Below are 26,661 nucleotides of genomic sequence, written 5' to 3'. Positions count from 1 at the left end.
GAATTTCATAATATTCGGTATTGCAATGCGATTATAATCAATGAACTTCAATTAATGTACAACGTTACAATCCAAAAAACCAAAATTTAAAAGTCTATGATCCAACTTGACAACCAACAAAAAATTTGGAGTGTATTTGTGTAAGATTCTTGGATAACTTTGGTCAATTAATTGACATAATTTGTTAATTATTGGACATGAGTACAATAAATTATTAAATTTAGTCCTATTTGTAAAAAGACAAATTATACGGTAGAATTTCTCAAATACTTCTATTAGTAGAGTCTTTATTTTTGACAGTTTGATTAAATTTTCAACAGTCAGACATTCATATATCCGTATTAAAAATTTACAGCTCGATGTACAAAACTGCTCCCTCTGTAGATCTGACTATTAAAAAAGTAATCCATCGGTCAAAAGTATAGACTTTACCAGTGGAAGTCTTTTTAAGTTCTACCGTAGAGGTTGCCTTGTAAAAATTGAAAATTTAGGGCTTGTTTGGTTGCATTTTTGAGTTATGGTGACTTGAGTGTAGATCTTAAGTTGAATTTGAGTTATAATTTGAGTTGAAGTTATAACTTGAGTTTGTGTTTGGACGTGCACATTAGAGTTATGATTTGAATTAAGAATCTATTTGAGTTTGTATTTGAGTGGGTCAAAACTTAAATTTGTATTTAGATAGTATTTTAATAAAAACTCAATGGTGATGAAAAATTTTAATAGAGTATATGAGTGGGGTTTTATTCATCTCTTCGTTGTGAACGCATAGAAAAAAATCATCTCAATCGGAATTAAAACGAAAAAGTTATGATGTTTTTAAGAATAGAAAAAATGTTGTTCATTAACTTGAGTTTAAGTTTAAGAACTTGAGTTGATGGGGAAACTTGAACTTATATTTTAGCTCTAAATTCAAGTTAAACTCAAGTTTAAACTCAAATTTTATAAACGAACATGAACTTGAAAAAGTTGTAACTTGAGTTCGAACTTTTTTTGAGTTTTACTTTAAAAGAACAAGCCTCCTAAAATTGTCAAAAAAAGTACACCAATGCAATTAAGATCCCGTTCATTTCGTCAATTCGAGTTTAGAATTTGAGTTTTACTACAGTAAAAAGCTCTCAGAAACAGTCACATTTAACTTTTTTACTACAATAAAAAACTATCACATAAAATCACATATCAACTCAAATTAAAAACTCAAATCAACGAACTAAACAGACTTTAAGTATACTTGAATACCAAGTTAAAAGAAAGTATTCTTTACCTTTACCGTGAGATCTCAAAAAAACTCTACATGTTGAATTATTATTTTTAATTATTAAATTAATTTTTTAACAGTTAGATCTATAATATGAATAATTCTATGTGACACGTTATAATTTTTAATATAAATATGAATCTAACCGTTGAAAATCTATCGATTAAAAATAAAAGTTCAAGCGGTAAATTTTTTTTTGGGGTTCGAATGAAGTTAAAAGAAATGCTATTAAACCAACATCCTACGTTCACGTCGTCCAAAATGGCGTTACGCGTAAGCCAAACAACCGACGCTAAGTCGCTAAAATTACATAAAAAACCCAGCGGGAACTCAACCATCATCAGGGGCATTATCGGAACACAAAGTTCACCAGCTCCTCCTCCTCCTCACCTCCTTCCACCGCTGCTTTTCCTACTGCCCCTCGTATACGCCGAAGAAAAGTCCCCCCCAAAAAAAAGGAAAAGGAAAAAGAAAAAGAAAAAAACCCTTGCACATTTCCCAAGGATCGGAACCCGCCCCGGCTTGGATCGCCTCCAACTCACGAGTCAACTCATCAACCCGACTCGCCATGGAGATCGCACCGGTGGCGCCGCCAATCGACGGTCCCGGCCTTGACGACGACGCCGTTTCGTCGGATAGCGTAAGGGCGGTGGTTGCGTCGTCGTCGTCTTCTTCTTCTTCTTCGCCTGAGAACGAGTCGAACGCGTTGGCGTCTTCGTCGTCTACGCCGTTTTTCGCATCGGCGAAGTTCGACGAGGAGGAGGAGGAGGAGGACGTGTGCAGGATTTGCAGGAACCCGGCGGACGCCGCACATTTCCCAAGGATCGGAACCCGCCCCGGCTTGGATCGCCTCCAACTCACGAGTCAACTCATCAACCCGACTCGCCATGGAGATCGCCCCGGTGGCGCCGCCAATCGACGGTCCCGGCCTTGACGACGACGCCGTTTCGTCGGATAGCGTAAGGGCGGTGGTTGCGTCGTCGTCGTCTTCTTCTTCTTCTTCGCCTGAGAACGAGTCGAACGCGTTGGCGTCTTCGTCGTCTACGCCGTTTTTCGCATCGGCGAAGTTCGACGAGGAGGAGGAGGAGGAGGACGTGTGCAGGATTTGCAGGAACCCGGCGGACGCCGAGCACCCGCTTAGGTACCCTTGCGCCTGTAGTGGGAGCATCAAGTACGTCCACCAAGATTGTCTCCTCCAATGGCTCAATCACAGCAACGCTCGTCAGTGCGAGGTGCAAATTTCCCTCTCCTTCTCTCTCTGATCCTCGTAGGAATTCGAATTATGTTGTTTAGGGCTTCTGTTGCAGTCTGATGGATTTTTTTTTTTGTTCTATTGCCGTGAGATATGTTTTGAATTTCGGGATTAATTTCATTTCTTCGGGTTGAAATGAGTTGAGAAGAGCTGTTTTGAGCTCTAAATTTTGGAACTTGATTGTTGTTGATTGCCAGTAATGTTGTTTTGATTATTCTGGAAAGAATCATAAAATCTGTTTGGGGAAAGAGGGGATTTTAAGGATTTGCTTTTATCTTGGTTGAATCATTTCTTGAAAGTTAAAGAAACTTAAATTGCTTTGAATTCTTTGGTGGTGGAGAAATCATACTGCAGGTAAATAGTGGAACAAGAGAGAATAGATATAGGTTGTGAACTTTCCAAGTTCTAGACTGTTGCTTAATCCAATAGAGGAACCTTATCAACTTTAGGTTTCCATTATTTTTTCTAATTAATAAATCATAACCTAGTTTCTCTTTATCTAGTTTGTTCTTGTTCATTGTGGTGAGGTTATCAGTTAAAACTGTAGGTGATGAAAAGATGTATATATTAATCTCATTTGTTACGGTCACTTTTTTGAGGGGTTTGTGCTAGAAGCGAATTTTACATGAAATCATTAGTTATTTGAGAGTTTATTCTGATGGTGGGAAGTTTTGTTTTAGTCAGATGAAAAAGATTGTTACTTTCCTTCCTTTCACAATTGAGGGTTAACTATCAACTCAAATTAGTTCTTTTTCTCTTCTTTTAAGATTTGTACAAAACTATGATATTCAAGAGAGTTATTATGTAGAACTCCTTAGGGCCTTTTTTTCATTGCTGGACTGTCCTATATATCACTTCCCTTGTGAAACAATTTAAATGAGTTAGTGACTTTTGAGCAACGCACATATTTTTCTTAGAGACATTGTTCTGACCATAAATTTTATTACACTTGTTGACTGATGATGTGAGGTACTTCTATTTGTGAGGACATTAATATAATTGTGGTTGCTATGCTTACAGCCTTGTTTGTGTTAAGACTTAAGATGATCCACGTCACGGACTGAAATTCACGATTTAATTTGATGTATATCGCAGGTTTGCAAACATGCATTTTCCTTCTCTCCTGTATATGCTGAGAATGCTCCATCAAGGCTTCCTTTTCAAGAGTTTGTAGTTGGGATGGCCATGAAAGCTTGCCATGTTCTGCAGTTCTTTTTGCGTCTAAGTTTTGTACTTTCTGTTTGGCTGCTCATCATTCCATTTATTACGTTTTGGATATGGCGGTTGGCTTTTGTGAGGAGTTTTGGTGAAGCGCACAGATTATTCCTGAGTCACTTGTCTACTACAGTTATCCTTACTGATTGTCTGCATGGGTTTCTACTTTCTGCTAGCATTGTGTTTATTTTTCTTGGGGCCACATCACTGAGGGATTATTTTAGGCATTTACGAGAACTTGGGGGACAGGATGCCGACAGAGATGAAGAGGGGGACAGAAATGGTGCTCGTGCTGCTAGAAGACCTCCTGGACAAGCTAATAGGAATTTAGCTGGCGATGCAAATGGAGAAGATGCTGGTGGAGCTCAAGGAATTGTTGGAGCAGGTCAAATGATTAGAAGGAATGCTGAAAATGTAGCTGCTCGGTGGGAGGCACAGGCAGCTCGTCTTGAGGCTCATGTCGAACAGATGTTTGATGGCTTAGATGATGCTGATGGTGCAGAGGATGTACCCTTTGATGAGCTTGTTGGCATGCAGGGCCCTGTATTTCATTTGGTTGAAAATGCTTTTACAGTAAGTTCAATTCCACATTTCCCTATTTTCCTTTGCTGAGCCTGTTGTTTATTTCTTAATTTTAAGCTGATTTTTTATACCCATTATTTCTTCATACAGATTTTTACTTTATTATCATTTTGTCCTCTTTTCTTTTCTTTTTCTTTTTTATTTCTTTGCATAATCAGACTTTGGAATAATGCCATGATGAAAACTCGTTGTATTGCCTCGCTCAAGGTCATTGTAACATGTTAAACCAGCATGTTTTAAGAACAGTTGTCCCTTAGATGTTATAGGGTTTAAGGGAAAGGTGTGGGAGAGAGGTTCTATCCTCTCACTGGAGAATACAAATCAAAATAATTGCCACTCGTTCGGTGGGTTTTCACGTTTCTCTATCATTTGTGTATAATGGTTCCCTCATACTAAGACACAATTGCCATCATTTAACAGACGAAGTGTTAGGACTCGAACTTGGGATTAGTTTAGTTAGAGGGCTGGTAGAGTTAGTAGGAATTAGTATAAATAAGGGGGTTAGTAGCTCATGAAGGGCTTATGACTGAATTGTGGAATGATTTTGGGATTCATTTGGGTTTGGGAAGCCAAGATTTTGGTTGTTTGGGTAGTACTAATCATATGTATTTATTAATATGGGGAGATCTCTATGGTAGTGCTTATCATGTATGTTTGAGTTTATATGTGGTCAAGTTCTGCCATTGTGCACAACCCGTTGATCTAATTACTTTTGCATGTATTCCTCTTAGATGCAACAATGTTTTCTTTTAAAATAAAGAATACTATAGATAAGTTGAATGCTCTTTTTTCCTATTTTCCATTTAAATGTCAAGTGGTTTTGATTTGCTACAGGTCCTGGCCAGCAATATGATATTTCTTGGTGTTGTAATCTTTGTGCCATTCTCATTTGGTCGAATTATCCTGTATCATATATCTTGGGTTTTCTCCACGGCTAGTGCTCCAGTTTTGTCTACAGTAGTGCCACTTACAGAATCAGCACTCTCCTTGGCAAATATTTCACTGAAGAATGCGTTAACTACCGTGACTAATTTGTCATCTGGAGGCGAAGACAATGGTGTGCTTGGCCAGGTTGCAGAAATGTTGAACGTCACTGCAAGTGGATCTAATGAAGTTTCAAACAATATAAGTTCATCGCTTTCAGCAGATCTTTTGAAGTCAGCGAGTATTGGAACATCACGGCTTTCTGATGTCACAACTCTTGCAGTCGGATACATGTTTATATTTTCGTTAGTTTTCTTCTACCTCGCCTTCATCGCTTTGATTCGGTATACTAGGGGTGAGCCTTTGACTATCAGGAGATTCTATGGTATTGCTTCTATCGCAGAAACAATCCCATCTCTTTTCAGGCAGTTCTTGGCAGCAATGAGGCATTTGATGACTATGATTAAGGTTGCTTTCCTTCTCGTCATTGAACTTGGTGTGTTCCCATTGATGTGTGGATGGTGGCTGGATGTATGTACTATAAGGATGTTTGGGAAATCGATGGCTCAAAGAGTCCAATTCTTCTCAGCCTCCCCCTTGGCAAGTTCATTGGTGCATTGGGTTGTAGGCATTGTTTACATGCTACAGATAAGCATATTTGTCAGTCTTCTGAGAGGGGTACTGTTTTTTCTTCAACCTTAGCATTTGTAAATCTTTTCTAGGAAACACCTGCTGCTTTATAACTCATGACTTTGTGTCGGCAGGTTTTGCGTAATGGAGTTCTTTATTTCCTTCGAGATCCTGCTGATCCCAACTATAATCCATTCCGTGATCTTATTGATGATCCTGTACACAAACATGCACGCAGGGTTTTGTTATCTGTTGCAGTATATGGGAGTTTAATTGTGATGCTGGTGTTTTTACCAGTCAAACTTGCCATGCGGATGGCACCATCCATTTTTCCTCTTGATATATCGTAAGATGGCGATTTATGTTCTAGTTTTAATGCCTGAAATCTGAAAACAATTGAGGTCCATATATTCTATGCTTTTAACGCGCATCATTTTTTTTTTTTTTTGTCCTCAGGGTGTCTGATCCATTTACTGAAATTCCAGCTGACATGCTGCTTTTCCAAATATGCATTCCGTTTGCCATTGAGCATTTTAAATTACGGACATCAATTAAATCCTTCCTTCGCTATTGGTTTAAGGCTGTTGGCTGGGCACTTAGTTTAACAGATTTCTTATTGCCCAGACCTGAAGATAATGGTGGTCAGGAAGCAGGAAATGCTGAGCCTGGAAGGCAGGACAGACTACAGGTAGTACAAGTAGGTGCGCAGGACCAGCTCCTGGTACCACTCCCAGATGCTGATGATCCAAATGGACCCTTGCTTGCCTCTGGGGACTCTAATATTGCAGAGGACTATGATGGTGATGAACAATCTGATTCAGAGTAAGTGATCAGATCTATGATTTTAAACAAGTGAACTTGATTTAAGATATTACATTTAGTGAATCCTAGACGCTCTGTAATTTAAACCAAGTTCTATCGTGAATTTGTGGGAAGCTGATTTCATTACTGGACTTCTCACCTTTGATGACATATACAATACCAGAAATTGTTCTCAGTTCTAGGTACATCTGCCCACTGTTTTTTTGTTTTTCAATCTTTAATAGCAGGTATAGCTTTGTCCTCCGCATAGTCCTCTTGCTGGTGATGGCTTGGATGACTTTGCTTATCTTCAACTCTGCCTTGATAGTCGTGCCAGTTTCGCTTGGAAGGACAATTTTTAACACCATCCCTGTTCTCCCAATAACGCATGGGATTAAATGCAATGGTAACTTATTCAATTTGCTTTATGAGCACTTTGCTTTATATGTTGGCATTGGGTTGTTAATTTATTTGTTTTTATCGTAGATCTATATGCTTTCATCATTGGAAGCTATGTAATTTGGACTGCTATAGCTGGAGCCCGATATTCTGTTGAGCATATTAGGACAGAGAGAGTTGCAGTTCTATTGGGGCAGATCTGGAAGTGGTGTGGCATTGTTGTTAAGAGCTCTGCTCTCTTATCAATTTGGGTATGAATCAACACAGTTTGATATTCATAAAATCTGATTTTTGCAAGTATTGGTTTTTAAATAATGGATTAACCATGACAAATTGTCCTTTTCCAGATACTTGTCATTCCAGTATTAATTGGGTTGCTCTTTGAGCTTTTGGTGATCGTACCAATGCGAGTGCATGTGGATGAGAGCCCCGTTTTCCTCTTGTACCAGGACTGGGCATTGGGCCTCATTTTTCTCAAGATCTGGACTAGATTGGTGAGTTATCTTGTTATGTGAACTACCTCTAGACCTCGTTCATTTCACTAATTTGAGTTTTTAATTTCAATTTTGCGACAGTTAAAAGTTCTCACAAAAAGTCACATCTAACTTTTTCTGCTACAGTGAAAAGCTTTCATATAAAATCATATATCAGCTCGAATTGAAAACTCGAATTCGCGAACTGAACGAGGCCTAGTTAGCTTTCTTTCTTGTCACATGTTTAGAAAACGCTTATGAATCCTTAAAAGCTTCCATAATTATACAGATTTTCAAACTATTGTTGGAATTACTCTGTATCTTTAAATGTTTAGTTAGTAGACTTATTGAAAAAATAGTTACTATTTTCTGTTTGAAATATCTATTTCACATACTTTATTGGCATTTCATCTTATATTGAGAGTAAGCCTCATAATACTGCCGTTTTATTATTGGGGAGCTGGGATTGGATAAATATCTACTGGGGTTTGGTGATTTTCTTGGTACTCATTTTTGCTTATGCAGGTTATGTTGGATCACATGATGCCACTGGTCGATGAAAGTTGGCGAGTAAAATTTGAAAGGGTGAGAGAAGATGGTTTTTCCAGGCTGCAAGGTCTATGGGTGCTACGTGAGATCGTGTTCCCAATTGTTATGAAGTTGTTGACTGCCCTGTGTGTCCCATATGTGCTCGCCAGGGGGGTGTTTCCAGTGCTTGGGTACCCGTTGGTTGTCAATTCTGCAGTCTATCGGTTTGCCTGGTTGGGATGCCTGTCCTTCAGCTTGTTGTGCTTCTGTGCAAAGCGATTCCATGTCTGGTTTACCAACCTTCACAACTCCATCCGTGATGACCGTTATCTAATCGGCCGTAGGCTTCATAACTTTGGGGAGAACAAAATTGACGAAAATCAAAATGATGATGGCACTTCACCTGCAATGCAAAGCTCAGATTTGCAGGGTACTGGTGTAGTTCAGCATGACCAAGCCGATCTTGGGATGCAGCTTAGACGCGCCATCCGACAAGATGCATAACCTATAGGATAGGCGTTTAGGAGGTTTTTGTCTTAGTAAGGCTTTTGTGAATTGTTGGATAAGTATACGGTACTGACATGGCCCCTGTTGTGTACGCCCTAACGAGGGATGTTATTAGGGGTCTCCTAATCTTCAGAGTTACTAGCTTGTGTACTGTCAAAAAATATTATTTGAAGCGGAACAAGATTCACAAAAGTTTGCATGTCTGGGTCCTACTGTGTTACATTTGCTTTTCAACAATGTAAAAACGTTCACAAACGCATGATCATCATGATTGGAGATATTTCCACGTTGACCATCATTGTTGAGGTCCATGGCTTGACGCCACTTGGTGAAAAAGGGGACAGAAGGCCAAACATCTATCCAGTTGAATTAGGTTCACTCTCCCGATAAGCAAAACATTACCATTGATTGTTATAAGCAAAACATTACCTTTGACACTCTTAAAATATTTTTTTTAACGATTGTTAAGCCTAACATGTAATCTTTGATTTGTTAAAATCTTTTTTTTTAAAAAATTGTTATATTTCAACTCCTTTTTCATAAATTTGCCATTTAACGTACTTTTTAAAGTAGTAAATCAGTACCAAAAGAATGCAGTGGACGAGCGGTACGATGCTGGAATGAGTGAAAATATGGAGTAATGTCAGCAATATGAATATAGACGTTGGCTTAGAAATATAAATGCTGGAGTTGGAATAGCTTGTAATAACATGAAAGTAAATGGCGGAAATGTAAACACAAAGTAAATATTGGAAATTGACTAGTTTGAATAGCAATGGAAATAGTGGCAAAAAGCGTAAAACACTATTGGAATTGGACTAGTTTGAATGACAATGGAAATGGTGACAAAAAGCGTAAACGCTAAGCAATGTGAACTGGAGAAGACCGATATGTGTAAAGAGGCAAATACTGGAAGTGGTCCAGTTCGAATTGCATTATAAAAAAAATGATAAGGGTGTAAATATTGGATAATGGACCAATTTGAACAAAAATATAAGTAGTACTATCAATGAAAGTGTTGGAAGCTGACCGGTCTGAATAGAAATGCCAGCATTGCTAGCAATATAAATACTAGGACTAGTCTATACAGGAATATACGTACACTGGAGGAAGACCAATCTAAGCAGAACATTTTAAAATACTAGGGAGAGGTCAATCTATCAGTAACGTATAAATACCGGAGGAGATCTAGTCTAAACGAAAATGTGTAAATCCCGGAGAGAGACCACTATATACGGGGACATGTAAATACTGGAGGACTAGTCTACTGGCTGCAAAATAGCGATATAGATATGATATTGTTCATACCAAAACTTTAAGAAGGGAAAATAACAGGTCCAAATATACATAGAAATAATGTCAGGTGGTTGTCGAAAAAAATACGATTCCCGCCTCCCATATATATGTACATATATATATATATATATATATAGACACACACTTATACTAGGTAAAGGATCTATTTGTTTTCCCAATGATGAAAAATGAATATGTTTAGGATATATATATATATATATATATGCGGAGAGGTCCTTTTATAGGCAATTGTATGGAAGTCTTCTTCCGGTTCCTTTGCATAAATCATGATAGTGTCACAGTTTGTGAATGGATCCATTGCTCTTCACTATGTCTTTGATTACAACCCATGCATGCGTACATATTGCTCTTCACAAGCTACTATGAGTTTTGCTGTCTAGGATATTTTAGATTATTAATCGAAGCGCCCCTTGACATCCACCATCATACTCAATCTCTCATATATACATCGTTACGTTATTCTCATACGTATCACTGTTATATCCAAGATCCATCTCCAATTCATTATATATTAGAATTTAGAACATATTTTAAAGAACGTGCAAAAAGTGTTGAGAGGTAAATACAAAACGATATAATTTGAATTTGTAAAGACGAACACGCATAGAGAGATTAATAATCATCCAAACGAATTTAGCTTAACTACACTTTCAAATGTTAACCATAAACCTTATTCAGCAAATAAAATTTTAGCATTTATTTTAGCGAAAAGAACGTTGCTAATTTAACCAATTTCTAAAGTCGCAAATGTTAAAATCTTTCTAGTATATAGTATAGGCGTATAATGAAATTGTAAGCGTTAAGTATCTTAATTGATGCGTTCCAACGTCAAAATTTCTCAAAACAAAAGACCATTGCGAATTCAAACATCTTAATCTTAGGAATAAATACGTCAACAAATGTCAACGACAAACTCAAAGCACAAAGTCGCAATCTCCAAGAGAAAGGAAAAGCTCTCAGAAAACAAACCAAAACAACGCTCTACCCTACCGCACCAATTTTTAAAGCTCTGTAGCAAACTCACAACTAGAGTAGTTCTAGAATTCATCGTTTTTACGTTTTTACGAGTACAATACGCCGTTAAATAAAATTCTCAGGAAACGATGTTGTCGGTAAGTGACAATGAGGCCAGCTGATCAGCTGCATTGCCAGCCTGCTGCTGCTGTGCAACAGTCCTCAGAACCTCCATGGCCTCAGCCACCTTCGCTTTAAGAGCTTCTGGCGACTCAAGCAGATGCAAAACTTCAGTTTGGTCCATCTCAAGAAGCATGCCGGTAACCTTGGCAGCATTATCGGGCTCCAGCTGCTCCACAAGCGGGTAAAGATTCTCACCCAACATCTGCAGATTTAGACAAACAAAAGAATTCAGTTGATTGGCACTAGCAGGTATTGAACACATTTTTAAGTTGCTCAAGATGGTTAAAGCATGAAAAGCAAAGCAAATGCTTACAGTTCTCTGCTGCTCTGGCGTAGCATTTGCCAGGGCAGTGGCCATGGCCCCAATTGGAATTGGTTGTGACATCCCTGCATCGCGCAGCGGCATACCGCCCATGTCAAATGGAACAGAGAACATGCCACCAGCAACACCAGGCATTGGAACATCAGGCAGGGCACGCCCTGGAGGGTAACGATAGACTCGCCCCCTTGGAAGCATCTGTTATTCAAGACAAGCCTTTAAGCTGACAAATCTGGAAATTTTAAGAATATGGAAAAAGTAAGAGAACATGCCACCAACCTGCTGCTGCATTAATGGAACTGGTTGCTGATTTTGCTGGACAGATCCGCCACGTCGACCACCAGGACGCTGCCCCTGTTGTCCTTGCTGAACCATTGGCATAAAGAAATTTGGCATTGGGGCCCCACCAGGCCTCATACCAGGAACAAGTTGCTGCTGATACCCAAATCCAGGCTATTTACAGAATAGGAGAAATCCAAGGTAAGAGCAGCAGTAATGAAATGTAATTATATATATTTACATGAGTCATAAGAATAGCAGCCAAACCAATAAGATCAAGGATAATTACAAATAAAGTTATATAGCCAGCAAACTGTTACCTGGGAAGGAATGATAGCAGGCGGAGCTTGACCATAGAATATTTGTTGTCCAAGTCCTGGACCACCAGGGGGGTACACTGGCATACGAGGAACAACTGATGGTGCCATTGCAACTGGTCGCATCTGAGAAAACTGAGCCTGGGAAAAAAAATCAATTTACACAAAAATGAAAAATAAAAAAACAACCAGTATCAGAGCGAGAACAAGAAAGCAACAGTTGCCTCAAAGTAAAGCAAATCATAAAGGTGAAGCAAAATACTAAAGGGAAAAGATCCTTATAAACTGCACTGCATTCTGTCTTGCTATGTTACGGCTTTCCTACAAAAACTACTCATTAGAGAGTATTGAATTTTATTGATTATTTGCTGCTACACGCAAGAGCAAGTTTGTGTTTCTATAGACTGATTCATGCATGTTCTCAGGGAAGAGGGGATTAGACATGTACCTGCAACCTTGCTCTCCTATCTTCTTTGCGTTGTGCAAGTGCAACATACAGAGGTTTGCTAACAATCATTTTTCCATTCATCTCCACAAGCTAATAACAAGAAGAAAAAAATTAATTGTTTTCTACTTCTATTTTCTTGGTAATAACATGGAGCACACATAACTAAACTTACAGCTCGAGATGCCTCTTCAGGAGTAGAGAATGCAACAAATCCCGATCCTCTACTTATTCCATTAGGGTCTCGCATAACCTGCCACGTCTCAAGGACAAAAATAATCATGAGGCCTAGTCAATAGTTGAGAGGATGAAGACTTTTCTATCAAAAGGAGAGATGCCACAAACCTTGCAAGAGGTAATGGTACCAAACTGGTAGAATAACTCCTTCAGCTTATCATCACTGATACTGTCGTCTAAATTTTTAATATACAAATTTGCACCTTGATATTTGTCAGCTGCCTCTTTCATACTCTGTTCAAAACGGGTTTTTAATTCCACTTCTCTTTCAGATTTCTTCTGGGCTTTTCCAACATACCATTCTTTGTCATCAAATTTCTTCCCATTCAAAGATTCAACAGCTCTAGCAGCATCATCTGCATTCTCAAAGTTGACAAATCCAAAGCACCTTGATTTTCCATCAGCATCCCTCATCACTGCTACACTAGTAAGTTCTCCAAATTCACCAAAAGTTCTACCCAAGTCTTCCTCAGTTGTTAATTCAGAGAGATTCTTTACAAAAACATTGTTAAACTTCGACTTATCAATGGCACTTTCTCTTTCCTGCTTGCGAAGGAAGGGTCCCACAAAAACTTGCTTATCATTTAGAAGCATTCCATTCAATTCCTTTATAGCTTTTTGGGCAGCTTCCTCAGTGTCAAACTGGACAAATCCATAGCCTTTTGACTGACCAGATTGGTCAGTAGCTACTTTACAAGAAAGGATATTTCCAAAAGCAGAAAATGTATCATGCAAGGCCTTATGGTCGATGCCTTTGTCCAAATTCTGCTAAGTTTGACAATAAAGAAAACTTTGTCTCAGCAAGAGAAAAAAAAATATTAAATAAATAAATAAAAGAGTAAGCAGAGAGACTCCCATGTTTTTAGAAGTGAAAGCTACTCCAGAACATATTATTAATGGATAGATATGGATATACCTTAATGAAGATATTTCCTGCACCACTTTTGCGAATACTAGGATCACGATGAGAGTACATAATCCTAATTGGCTTCCCATTAAGAGGAGTGAAGTTCAGCATATCTAAAGCTCTAGCAGCTGTCATTAATTTCATTAAATTTGTTAGGGAGGTTAGATAAGAAAAAGGTGAACTCTAACAAATGAAAAAAGATGGAAAAGATACAAATATTTTCTTTCCACGAAAGACGTCAATATATACCTATAGGCAGAAACAGTTTGGTAGTAAAATAAATTTACCTTTCAACAAGACTTTTAGTGTTTTATTTTACTTTCTTCTGAAAGGAAAGGCTAAACAAAAAAATATAGCTAAATTGGTATTAGGAGAGCTCTCCAAAAGACTACAGACAACTTTTTGAAGGTCTAGTTCGACTGATGGAGTAATGATTGTTATTTTTCAGACATAACCTCATCGTATTATCTTTAACCAAAAGATACATATGATAATAAATCTTTGTAGATGAATATTACCAAACTTTAATTTGTTTGAACCTTGTAGATTTACACGACACCACTCACCGCCCATTTCAATCTTCTCCTATTTTCCCCCCTCTTGCTGTTTATATCAGGGCAACGAGATAAAAAAATACTATAGTAGCCTACAAGTTTAAGAGCTTTTTGGTAGGAGAGAATAATGGAAGAAGAAAGAGGGTTGAGTGGATTAGTGGAAGGATTTTGGAACTCATGGTTGTTTGGTAGGGGAGAAAATATGAGAAAATGGATTGGGTGAGGGAATTAAAATGCTTCAAACAACCGCAATTATAATCTCTCCAAATATGGAGAGATTCCACACTAAACAGCAAACACAATAAAAGAAAGGTCCTCCCCTTCCTCTCTATTTTCATCACCTGGGTTTATATACCATTCTTTCCTTCCTATTTTCTTTCCCTCTTACCAAACATAGCCTAAGGGGGAATAAATAAGCTTTATTGCCCAAGACAACAAGGCTGTTAAAATAGAATCTTTCTTATTATATAAACCAGAATGGCTCTCAAAAAAATGGTTCTTAGCCTATATGCCTGAATCACTTCAACATTCATTACCTATGTCTCTAAATCAAATAATCAGCCTCTAGAGAGAGCCCAATGCAAAAGGGAAGATAACATATACATCATTGAAAAACACACTAGCAAAATACATATTAAAACTGTTCAACATTATCCTGTCCTCAGAAGTAAATGGCAGTGTAAAATTTCACTATCACCGTTCATTCAATTTGCACACATTACTTAGCTTTCATAAACGCCACATTCAGTTACACTCACAAAACCTATCTTCTAAATCATTCACAACAATCAACAACTTACACAAAAAAAAAAAAAGAAACATCTTTTGTCACTACCACATGAATTGGAAAAGAAAAAATTATTACCCAACTGAAAAAAATAAAAACTTTTTTTTATGACTAACCGTCTTGGGGATTGCTATAATTGACATAACCATAGCCAAGCGATCTCCGGGTGGTCAAGTCCCTGCAAACCCTAACCGAAACCACCTGACCCAGCTGGTTAAACAGGTCATACAGCTGAGAATCTGTCACATTCTGGTCGAGATCTCCCACATAAAGCGACGTCGTCACGAACTGATTAGCCCCACCGTTGGCCGCGCCAGCGTTACCTCCGGGAATCGCATTCTGTGGCTGAACCTGAACTTGGGCCATCTCAAAACAAAACTAACTAAAAAAAAAAGCTTATTTTTTTCCTTTTTCAAAACTTTTTTCAATTTTTTTTTTTTCCTTCTTCCCTCTCCTCTTGTTATTGCAATAAACCCTAGGAAGAACTCAAAGAAGCTATAGAATAACGCACACCAAATATTCGATAAAAGTCCGCAGAGAGAAAAAAGAGAAATTTTTTGTTTTTGGTTTTGGTTTTAGTTTTATGGATAATATTGATAGAGGAGGAGAGGGAAGGATGAGGAAGGATAAATGGTCGGAGGAACCGACGGAGGGAGGTAGAGAGCCGCCGGGATTGGCGGCGGCGCGTGGAGGGATAGAGAGAGGAGAGAGAAAGTGGAGAGAGAAACAAAAGGAAATGTTTTTTGGTTTTTTTGGGAGGGCAGATGAAACTGCACTAAAAACCAGATTTGAGCTATGAGGGAGTTAAATAGTGGAGAGGTTAGGGTTGGGTAAACCCTAGGATAAGCTAAGAGAGATATCTCCACCGTAGGATCTCATCTCCGTGGGCCCATATGATGACGCATGGCATCAGACACCGTACTTACACCTGAAAGTCTTGTTACTGTGCATCACAGTTTTACTGTCGTCACCAAGGTGGTGTCATTTTTTTACTAATTTGTATAATTGTTGGAAAATTTGTACAAATTTGTGTAAAACGGAATTTAGTTTTTTTTTTTTTTTGTGGATTTTAGGGAATTTTTGAGGTGCCCTATACAAATAATTTATAATTAATACTAATTTTTTTGGTAATAAATTTTCAATGAGCAAGTATTCCATCACAATAATTTTTTTTTTTTCTTTTTTTTTTCCCAAGTATGTGTAAGTTTGGGTTGCTTGGCATGACCTAATGACACATATGGTGAAAGCAAGCTAGGCTGGGCTGGCCCTCGTGATAATATGACTAGCCCAACCCACTTAAAAATGATAATTGGGTCCAGCCCAATTTGAATTCATTTTGAGCCTAAACATCAGGCCCGACCCAAAGCTTTGAAACGAGGCCAAGAGTCCGCTTTCATATTGGTTTGTTTAACTCGGCTTAAACTTCAGTAAATATATGAGAGCAACGTCTTGAATATTTACTCGTGCTTCAAGAAATTAATCTTCCAATATCCTTTTATGTCAAACTACAAACGCCAAAGTACTAAGGAAAACAAGACACTAGAGAGTGTGTTGGTAAGAGAAAAAAAGAAGTGCATAAGCTAGATGAGTCGAAATATAGACGAAGAAAAGACCTTTCTCTTATTGTGTGTTTTTTTTCTTTTTTTTTTTTTTGGATTCTCTTTTCTAAATTTCTAATCTAATATCTACACAATGTGAGAGATTAAAATCGGGATATGTATATTTTTTTCTAAATGTTTTGACTCCTTGTGTGATTCATGTGTCATCTTTTTCCTTGTACCAAACAAAACTGTAAGACCTAAAATCCTTACACTAATAGTCTCATCCTTATCTCTCCTTTTACTTTTTCCTCCCATCAAAGAAGCTGTAAGGGAATGCGAAGTTTGCCTTTCTAGTAATTGCACTAGGTGTGTTTACATGACCATATGCCTTAGTGTTCTATTTATAAACATTTTCTTTCAACTCTAAAAAAGTTTAGGAATGTTAACTCAACTAGGAGCTAATTTGGATATTTGTGGTTTACTAGGGCCTCGTTCACTTCGCTGATTCGAGTTTAGAATTTGAGTTGAGATGTGATTTTATGTGAGAACTTTTTACTGTAGTAAAAAAGTTAGATGTGATTGTTTGTGAAAGCTTTTTACTGTGGAAAAACTTAAATTCTAAACTCGAATCAGCAAAGTGAACGGGGCCTAGGATTATGAGTTAACCAAAACCTTAGTCACCAATAGTGTGTGTGTACCATATCCGTGTTGTATCAAAATAATAATAATAATAATAATAATAATAATATTAATGTGAGTGGGTGCCGTATCTAACGAACACGTGATTAGAGTGGGTTTATGTTGTGCCTGGCGTGACCCAATATTTCTCCATGGCTATTGTATATTTAGAGAAATAATTGGCCTTTGACCAGCTTGCAACTTTAATTTATATACAGTATTTTGTGGAGACTCAAGAAATAATTAAACCCATTTAGTTCATGAGTTCAAGTTAGTGATTTTGATTCTGAATTCAAATTTTGTAAGAAAAATCCATTAACAAGAACTTCTTTTATTCAATTTTTTATAAGAAAAGATACTATAATAAAATAAAAACCATGAATTTCAACACGTAAACCAAACGAGTCCTTAAGACGTGTTCAAATTCATAAAGAGAAAGAACTTACGAGATGAAATAGAATTAAAAATGGCTAGATAGGCTTTTCTATCAAATATTTTCATAAAAGACTATGTTCAAGGCAAATGTCAACATCAGTGACAATGCTATATTTGACATCAAAAAGTTTAAAATGACATATTTAATTTTTTTTTTGTGCTCTAACACATAATGCTATATCCTACTTTTATCTTACTTATTGAGTCTCGTAATTCATAAAAGTTAGTTTTTAATTTTAAAATGATTTTGAAAATAATAATGAAAAAGTACATACTTCTCTCTTTTTCAAGAAAAAAAAAACTGAAGATAAGTAATCAAATGTTAAAATTTGATATATATTCTATTTGGTATTATATTTTTTATCAAGTATATAACATACGTTAAATTTAGCCAAAAATTAACATTAATAATTTTCATATTCAAATTTTAAAAAATGATATTGACACACTAATTTAGTATTGTCAATTAGATGTTCATATGTTGGGCAAGTGACTGCTTAATACTTTTATAAGGTTAGAGATAAATGCCAAGAAAAATATGAGAGTTAGGATCAATGTGCAGAACAGGGTAAAGGTTGGCGACTAATAGAGCAAAAAAACTCTTTATTTTTCCTTCTAATTTTTTGGTGTTTTTTCTCTGTGCATGTTGTTAATTGAATGCTCCTAAAAACCGTTTAAAGTTCAGTTACTCATTTTTATTTTTGCTAATCTCATTTATAGCCAAACGGACATTCATCATATTAATACTCGAGGTATTATTACAATAATTATATAATAAGAGGTTCCCTATTCTTCTTGAAGGAAAAGATAAAAAATCAACAAAAATGAAAGCCTCTATATCACGGTCTCATTCAGTCGGCGAAAATAAGATAACAACCATATTCAAATCCTCCTTTTTCTCTGATCATCTCTAATTAAAGTCCATACCATTTATTTCCCTAAAAAAAAAGAAGTCCATACCATTTAATTTAGTAGTGAGATATATTATTTCGAAGTATAGTAATGAAATATTTTCATTCTTCTTGACATGTTAAAGTTAAATCATCACTAATATAGTGACAATAATGACGTTGTATTATTAATTTGTACACAACTTTCGATGGCAGCAAACACGACACTAGTAAATAACCGATTTTCACAAATAAACTTGAATAAAATACTCAAGAGGAAAAAAATATGTATTGAACTCAACAGACAAGATACACTCAAAAAAATACACTAACAATTAGGCACACACGTGACTTTTTATCAAATCCTCCAATATCAATGTCTAGAGCCATTACACCAATACCACACAAAAGGCAAATAAATAGATTCGGGGGACAAAAAACAAACAAGATAAACACATCATACTAATTAGGATAAAAACTACCATTATTATAATTAAAAAATTATCAAATCTACGGGCCGGAAAATGAGACCCCTCAACGCTAACCGAAGAAAATGATAGAAAACGGGAATAGTTGGAAAACACGCCACATCACCGATGAAGGGCCAACACAACACCACCAGAGAACTCACATGCTTCAGCGTAGATGCCGTTTAGTTTATGTATTCAGAATCATAATTTAAAATTATTCTCATTTTACGTGTATTTTTGTGAGATAAAATACTATAGAGAATCATGAATCATGATTCAGAATCAGAGACGAATATAGGAAACAAACATCCCCTAACATGTCTGAGAATGTCTCGGGACTAACAACGACCCAAATAAACTTGAACCGTTAAAAAAATATATAAATCAAACTACTAAAGGATACGAGGCACTAAATGCTTAACGTTTTTCTTTGGAAGAATGTCTCTAATATTATTTGAAAATTATATTGTGTATTTTTAAAAGCACATAAATTTGACTAATACTTTCTTTAGTACATGGGTGTGACTTTAATTGTTAATTTAGTATTTATTCGTTGGTATGATTTTTTTAATTATGTGACATTAATTTGATAGTTGTAATAAATTAAGTAGTTGATAAAAAATTAAATAACAATTAATTAAATTAGATTCTTATCATGTCACGTCAGCAATTTATACATTAATGATAAACCACTAATAGAAACATAATATTCAATACATGTTTGTAAATGTGTATGTTATGAGGAGGTTATCTATCGACAAATTAAATATTTTTGAGTTCAAATATTTGTAACTCTTTAAGCATTTTTATTAGTTTAATGTGTTTTTGGTGTTATTTTGTAAGAAAAATAATAAAATTGGACTTAGTGGCATTTTGGAGTCAAAAATTAAGCAAAAAGCACTTAAGGCAGCACAAGGACCTTCCTGGGCAGAACCACCCATGTAGGTGCGCCACCTGAGGTGCGCTCCCGCACCACACCCCGCGTGCCCGCACCACATTGGACACGCAGGCGTGCGGCCATACCCTCCTGCATGTTGTTGACAAATTTTGGGCAATTTTTCAACTATTGATCAATATGTATGGCTAATTTTGGATTTTTGGATGCGTTTGGCTAAGCTTTTCTCTATATTTCAGGATACTTAAGCAAAAGCAACCCTAGTTTCTAACATGGAGAGGATGAGAGGCACATAAATTTCTAGAGAGAAGAACTTGGAGTTGGAGATTCTTGAAAAATGCTTGGGAGAGATTCTTGAAGAGTTGAAAGGTTGAAGCTCATCTCTACAAGAGTTTTCTCTTCCTTCTCCCTTTTTCCTTATCTTTGTAGTTTTTTTTTTGTTTTTTGTTTTTTTGTTCTTGAATTTGTAATTCTGGCTATGGATTCCTCTATGTTGAGCTATATTATTATTCTAAGGCTTGATGTAGCTTTATTTGAATCATGTTTTGATTAACTTGTCAATTTTTAGTTAAATTTCATCTTAATTTATTTATGTTCCTCTATGCTTAATGTTTCTAATTTATGTGGCCAATGAGTTAGATAATTTTAGATTGTGATTTTTGATGCTCGAGAGAGATTGATTTCACAGTCTATAATTAGGAAACATAGTCTAGGTTGTTGTCAGTCCAAGATGAGATCGACACTTAGATAATCTCGTTGAAAGTTTAGGAAATTGTGAGATTGAGAGTTGATCAAGTCTTAGATTATCAACTAGGATTTCTATTGTTGTGAGGCCGAGAAGTGATCGGTGTTTGATTTCCAATTTAAGGGCTAAACTTAATGAGTGTATGAGTAAACGGGTTAGATAGGAATATTGATTTGGGTACTCATGCATATGACTTCGTTTGACACTCGGGAGAGGTAACGAGGTTAGATTAGGTCATTTGATTAATGAATCGAGTGGAATTGGCTAGCAATGGTTTGATAGGATAAATATATGAATGATAAGGTGAAGTCAAGTCCTTAGTACATTTGTGCATAAAAGTTTTCATATTTTATTTTGTTCTTGTATTTATATTTGTTCTAGTTCTATTTTTATTTCATTGAGTTCGGTTGTCTAGATAAAGTTGAATTATGATAATCATAGTATTTAGCGGCAATTTAATACTCAATCTCTATGGAGACGATACTAACTCACTCTTTACTATCAAAACTTAATGTTGTACGCTTGTGGGTGAACATTAATGATAAACCACTGATAGAAACGTAATCATTAAATACTTATTTGTAAATGTTTATGCATATATATATATTTTAATTTCAAATAACTAAAATTCACAACATCATATTAAATCTAGTTTATCGAATATGTAAACACGTACCAAAGTAATATGTTTCTTTTTTTAACTATTTATGGAAAAAAATCTGCAAACATTATAAATGACTATTAATAATAATAATAATAATAATAATAATAATAATAATAATAATAATAACGATGATAAATGTCTCCCGTTGTATCCTGGATCCTGCTGAGAAAGCAACGGAACGGGAATTTGGCTGGTGTGAAGGTTTGAACATTAAGGGGTTGTTTGGTTGGGGGATTCGTACCCTGATTCGAATCATAGTTCATAGTTCGTTATAATATTTTTTCTCATAAAAAATATACGTAAATTAAAAATAATTCTAATCCATGAACCAAACGTCTTCTAAACAGAGCCAGGCCAAGCCCAAACATTTGAAGGCTGACTAAAACGAAATTGAGGCCTAATACGACAACCCCCAACACACATTTCTGGTATGCGAAATTTCTATTGTCGTCGACGTCACGGCCGACAGCTCCATGAAAAGAAAAGAAAAAAGAAAAGAGAGAGACAGAGAGCGAAAGTTTCCAACAAGTAATTGCCAAAAGAGACTCTGAAGTGCATGATGAATTTTTTATTCTTTTTTCGAATATGTATTTTTTTTTTTTAAGAATAACATAATTTCAAATGAAAAAAATACAAACATTTATATTGAGCCATATGACCTTAAAATTGCAGAAAATCACAACTGTAATAGGCAATCAGTTCTATCCGTAAACTTGAGTAAAACACTTGGAGGAGTACACGTGTATGAGTTCTGAAAGCGAACGTACATTAACATCGAGCATACTTTACGTCAATTATGATTAAAAAAAATAAAATAAAATAACAACGGTTTTGAAATGATTCTGTTCGTGTTTGACTGCATTTTTATATTAACATATTGATAAAAAATAATACCATATCCACTGCTTTATTTGTGAAATTTGATTATCAATTTGATGTGATAGTATGTTTTTTCCCTTGAGAAATGTGGTAGTATACTTGTTAATATTTAAAAAAGGTTAAATAATATATGTCCAATTAAGATTAAAAACTAACTCGAATATATCCATTATGCTAAAAAATAAAATAAAATAAAAAAGAAAAGAAAAGTCGTTATCCCATTATTTAAAACTAGTATTTGATAAATAATTAAGTACTCATAGTACTATTCTATTTATTTCATTACACTTAGATTATAATAAAATCTAAGTTTAGATTATATTAGCATCAAACTTGCTTTATTGATTTCTATCTAAAATTGTCATGACACATGCGTGAATGAAAATTTTTCGATATTGGGTCTCCTATGGATTGAAAGCTTCCATAATTATTGTGGTTTTAAAAAAAAGCTTTATGCGTGCACAAATTAATGTGTTGAGAAATTTTTTCGATATCAGGTATCATATTGCGTCACCTTTTTTGTAATTCATCAGAATTTACTGTTATAATCGATTTTATTGAGTGTTTTGTATTATATACAATAAGGTCATCTGCATTATTATTAGTGTCTGTAGGACTTTTTAGTTGAATGAAATTTTATAGACTTCTATATAAAATCGTCATGTTGCATGCGTGAATGAAATTTTTTAAATATCGGGTCTCGTATGGATTGAAAGCTTTCATAGTTGTGATTTCAAAAAAAGCCTTATGCGTGCTCAAGTTGATGTGTTGAGGTTTTACCTTGATATCGAGTCTCGTATTGCATCACCTTCCTCGTACTTCATCAAAATTTATTGATGGAATCGATTTTATCGAGTGTTTTGTATTGTGTATCATAGGGTCATCTGCATTATTATTAGTGTCTGTAAGACTTTTTAGTTGAATGAAATTTTATAGATTTCTATATAAAATCGTCGTGTCGCATGCGTGAATGAAATTTTTTCGATATCGGGTCTCGTATGGATTGAATGCTTCTATAGCTGTGATTTCATAAAAAGCCTTATGCGTGCTCAAATTGATGGGTCGAGAAATTTTCCTAATATCGGGTCTTGTATTGCGTCACCTTCCTTGTACTTCATCAGAATTTACTGATGGAACCGATTTTATCGAGTGTTTTGTATTGTCTATCATAGGGTCATCTGCACTATTATTAGTGTCTGTAAGACTTTTTAATTGAATAAAATTTTATAGATTTCTATATAAAATTGTCATGTCGCATTTGTGAATGAAATTTTTTTCGATATTGGGTCTCGTATGGATTGAAAGCTTACATAGTTGTTGTGATTTAAAAAATAGCCTTATGCGTGTTTAAATTGATATGCCGAAAAATTTTCCCGATATCAGGTCTCATATTGTGTCACTTTCCTTTTGTTTTATCATAATTTACTAATGGAACCGATTTTATAGAGTGTTTTGTATTGTGTACCATTAAATTATTTGTATTATTATAAGGGTTTGTAAGATTTTTTACTTTCAAAACAATCGTCGTGCGTGAATATTCTTGTAAATATTGAAGCCTCAAAGCAAATAAATTGGGGGGACAAGGGCGTCTAAAAAGCATTTCATAAGGTTCACATGTAAATTAAGTGAGAGACTTCACATTTTAACTGAGAGATTTCACGTAGTGTAAATAAAGGTAAACATAAAATTTCAAAATTTAACCAGACATTTTATCAAATTTCACTCACAACATTGAAAGAAAAAGAAAAGAAAAATGTCTTTTTGGGAGAAAAAATAGTTATTATATAAAAAAGAGACATTTTTTGATACACTAACGTTCATTTAAGTAGATTAAATTTTTTATCTATTAAATTTATATAAAATCACATAAAAATTAAAAAATATATAAATTTAATGATTAAAAAAATTTAAACTACTAATATGCCACACGTCTCCGTATAAGAAAATTGCTAATAGATTTTTGTACTTTTTTTTTTTTGTGTGTTAATGATATTTTCCTTTTTTTCGAGTATAAATGAATTTTTTTTTCCTTTTTAGTTGCTTGTAGAATAGAATAAGGATTCCTTTAAAAAAAAAAAAAAATAGAATAAGGACTTTCCCAGAAAATAAAAATAAAAAGAAATAAAAAAGTAGAAAGTTCCAACCAGCAAAACAGCGTGTTGGCGGCGAAAAAGTCTCAACCCAACCCACCAAACAGTATTGTCCTACTCTCTCTCTCTCTATTTCTAAGAAGTACGTTTCTTGATTTCCTCTTCTTGCGGAAGCAACCAAATTCGATTCCGAATAATCTTCCTTCTCCGAGCTTCATTTATATATATACTCAATTCATTCAAAGTCTCTCTTCTCTGTTTCTTATTCAACGATTCACACCCGAATCCAACAAAACTATCATACCGTATTTTCTATATTCCAATATCTGAGATCTCCACCCAAAAAAGCAAGTAAAGCAGAAATTCTTAGCATAATATTATAATTAATCGCGCACGCACGTGATGGGTTCGACCTCGATCTACATGGCTAATAGCAGTTCTGGTGCGATCTCACTTCTTTCTCGTCTGCAACATCACAACCGTCCATTGCCTTCTCTTCTTCTCTTCCCCGCTCATCAATCTCGCAAACTACTTCAACGACGCCGTTTCGATGCCTCCGATCGCTTCTCTCGCTCTCTCCGGCCGCCGATCGCCGCTTCCTCCGGCGCTCACGTCGCCAACTCTGTTCCGGTATGCCACTGCTGCTTTACTTTTTTCCCTCCTTTTTTTATTTGTCACCCCTTATTTTCCCGGTAAATAATTTAAAAGCTTTTTTTTTCTCCTTTTGTTGTTGGTAAAAAAAAAAAAAAAACCCAATCGCTAGTCAAGTTTATAAACTGTCAGATTCTTTTTTTTTTTATTCAGATTCTATTATAAATTTATTATTGCATACTGATTCTATGGAATTATTATGACACCATCTGAATTAAATAAGGTGCACAGTAGTCATAGATGTTTCACATTTTGTTTTCCAATAATAAAATAAGCCCTTTTGTTTTTTTTTTAAAATTAAATTTTAAAGAGGAAATTACATGTTAATTTGACATTTATCATTTGAATATATGTATTTCGTTTTATGGATTATGATTTTTTTTTATTGCATTTTCTAATCCGGATACGTTGATTTTAATTTTAATTTTTTAATTTTTAAATCAGTCGAGAAATAAGACATACACGGTTGGTGATTTCATGACGAGAAAGGAGAATTTACTTGTCGTCAAACCTACGACAACTGTTGACGAAGGTATGGAGTTGGAGTAATGTTCGACGACTTGACTTGGGTTTGTGACATATTCAATATCTTGTTATTGGTTTACGTTAGTTTTATATTCTTTTTTGTTTTTTCGTCGTTACAGCATTGGAGACGCTTGTGGAGAAGAGGATAACTGGTTTTCCTGTGATTGACGATGACTGGAAACTGGTAATTATAATTTCGTTTTGAATTTTCGAGTATGACATGATATATAAAGCAGGAAAATAAACTTTTTAGCAGAGTGGGCGAAAGTCTGAAACTTGCCTGTCTGCAGTTTGGTTTTGTTTTAGAAACGTTTTCACACTCTTGATGAGATGCGTTTTTTGTAAAATGGTCCTGGATTAATATTTATTCGGACCTTTTTCATTGAAAAACAGAGATAGAAAAGAAAATTGTTTTCATAGTTTGTTAAGAAAATGGAATATTTTCTCTTATCCGTTTTCATTTTCTAAAGTCATATTACATAACACATATTTTCATATTTCATTTTTTTTTTTGTAATACCGAAATCAATCTATATAGAAACACAACCAAACAAAATTTAAGATACGATCCCAGAACCATTGCTAAAAAAAAATTATTTTCATACTCAAAACAAAACTATTTCTAAAATGCTCTCAAAATGCCCCGAGCTCAAGATTTTTTTCGCAATGGCTATTTTTGGCAAATTGTGTGGTTAAGGATCGTTTTGACTGGGCTGGAGAAAGTAGAAATCATCTGTTCACCTTTTTTTATAATCATTTATATTATGGATACAAGGCATTGTGTTGAAGTTATCTTTCTGTGGCAGGTTGGCGTTGTTTCAGATTATGACTTATTAGCACTAGATTCCATATCAGGTAATGGACAAATCATGAAGCTAGTACTAGTTAATTTTCTCGCTTATTAATTATTTTTTCCTGCTATGTTCAATTGTTTGTTTTGCTGTGTATTTTCATCTATTTGCTGATGTTTAATCGAAATTTTAGTCTCATTTGTTAATTATTTTTATTTATTTTTTCTTCTTCTGGGTATGGTATTCTCAAACAGAGCCTGACTCTGAAATTGTTTTCATGTAATAGGCGGCGGTCAATGTGACACGAGCTTGTTCCCCAATGTTGACAGCTCTTGGAAAGTATGTGAAATGGTCTTTTTGAATTTCTGGTTTTGTGGTTTTGATTATGATAGTCTACACTGCTGTGTTACGTTTTGTGTAACTCAGTGACGGAGCCTGAAATTTTTATTAGTGGGAGCAATACCTAAAATAAATGATATTGAACATTGAGAATATAATTTTTATATGTATTGAGTTTTTGGAGAAAATGATGTCTTTAACGC

General features: G+C 35.3%; 3 protein-coding genes across 6 annotated transcripts in view; 2 read left to right on the top strand and 1 right to left on the bottom strand.

Moving 5' to 3' along the window:
• Positions 1–1,521: 1,521 nt before the first annotated feature.
• Positions 1,522–8,758, top strand: LOC21410113 (probable E3 ubiquitin ligase SUD1). Of its 3 annotated transcripts, none has more exons than XM_024173234.1 (10): positions 1,522–2,051; positions 2,371–2,487; positions 3,603–4,295; positions 5,139–5,906; positions 5,993–6,204; positions 6,315–6,680; positions 6,908–7,065; positions 7,146–7,309; positions 7,406–7,552; positions 8,057–8,758. In XM_024173234.1, the coding sequence occupies exons 1-10, from the start codon at positions 1,824–1,826 to the stop codon at positions 8,561–8,563; spliced, it is 3,360 nt and encodes a 1,119-aa protein (XP_024029002.1). In that variant the 5' UTR covers positions 1,522–1,823; the 3' UTR covers positions 8,564–8,758. The 3 variants fall into 3 exon arrangements, with proteins under 3 accessions (XP_024029002.1, XP_024029004.1, XP_024029003.1); XM_024173236.1 differs by having other exon boundaries at positions 1,562–1,748; positions 2,068–2,487; positions 6,905–7,065; XM_024173235.1 differs by lacking the exon at positions 1,522–2,051 and having other exon boundaries at positions 2,096–2,487.
• Positions 8,759–10,687: 1,929 nt separating this feature from the next.
• LOC21410112 (polyadenylate-binding protein 8) lies at positions 10,688–15,660 on the bottom strand. Of its 2 annotated transcripts, none has more exons than XM_024173237.1 (9): positions 14,982–15,660; positions 13,534–13,652; positions 12,726–13,385; positions 12,556–12,633; positions 12,384–12,473; positions 11,939–12,076; positions 11,619–11,792; positions 11,334–11,537; positions 10,688–11,222 (listed from the first exon to the last, which is right to left on the bottom strand). In XM_024173237.1, exons 1-9 carry the CDS (start codon positions 15,229–15,231, stop codon positions 10,977–10,979), a joined length of 1,959 nt encoding a protein of 652 aa, XP_024029005.1. In that variant the 5' UTR covers positions 15,232–15,660; the 3' UTR covers positions 10,688–10,976. The 2 variants fall into 2 exon arrangements, with proteins under 2 accessions (XP_024029005.1, XP_010107907.1); XM_010109605.2 differs by having other exon boundaries at positions 12,726–13,382.
• An 8,576-nt stretch (positions 15,661–24,236) lies between these two features.
• Positions 24,237–26,661, top strand: part of LOC21410110 (CBS domain-containing protein CBSX1, chloroplastic) — a 3,931-nt gene continuing 1,506 nt past the window's right edge. Inside the window, exons 1-5 of the mRNA XM_010109603.2 lie at positions 24,237–24,782; positions 25,248–25,335; positions 25,448–25,512; positions 26,135–26,183; positions 26,406–26,458. Coding sequence (XP_010107905.2) covers positions 24,555–24,782; positions 25,248–25,335; positions 25,448–25,512; positions 26,135–26,183; positions 26,406–26,458 — 483 coding nt within the window. The 5' untranslated portion in view covers positions 24,237–24,554. The remainder of the gene's footprint in view (positions 24,783–25,247; positions 25,336–25,447; positions 25,513–26,134; positions 26,184–26,405; positions 26,459–26,661) is intronic.

The sequence above is a fragment of the Morus notabilis genome, unplaced genomic scaffold (genome assembly GCF_000414095.1).
Source record: "Morus notabilis unplaced genomic scaffold, ASM41409v2 Scaffold45, whole genome shotgun sequence".
Taxonomy (NCBI): domain Eukaryota; kingdom Viridiplantae; phylum Streptophyta; class Magnoliopsida; order Rosales; family Moraceae; genus Morus; species Morus notabilis.
Note: the sequence above shows the minus strand (reverse complement) of the source record. Positions and strands in the feature narration are given on the sequence as shown.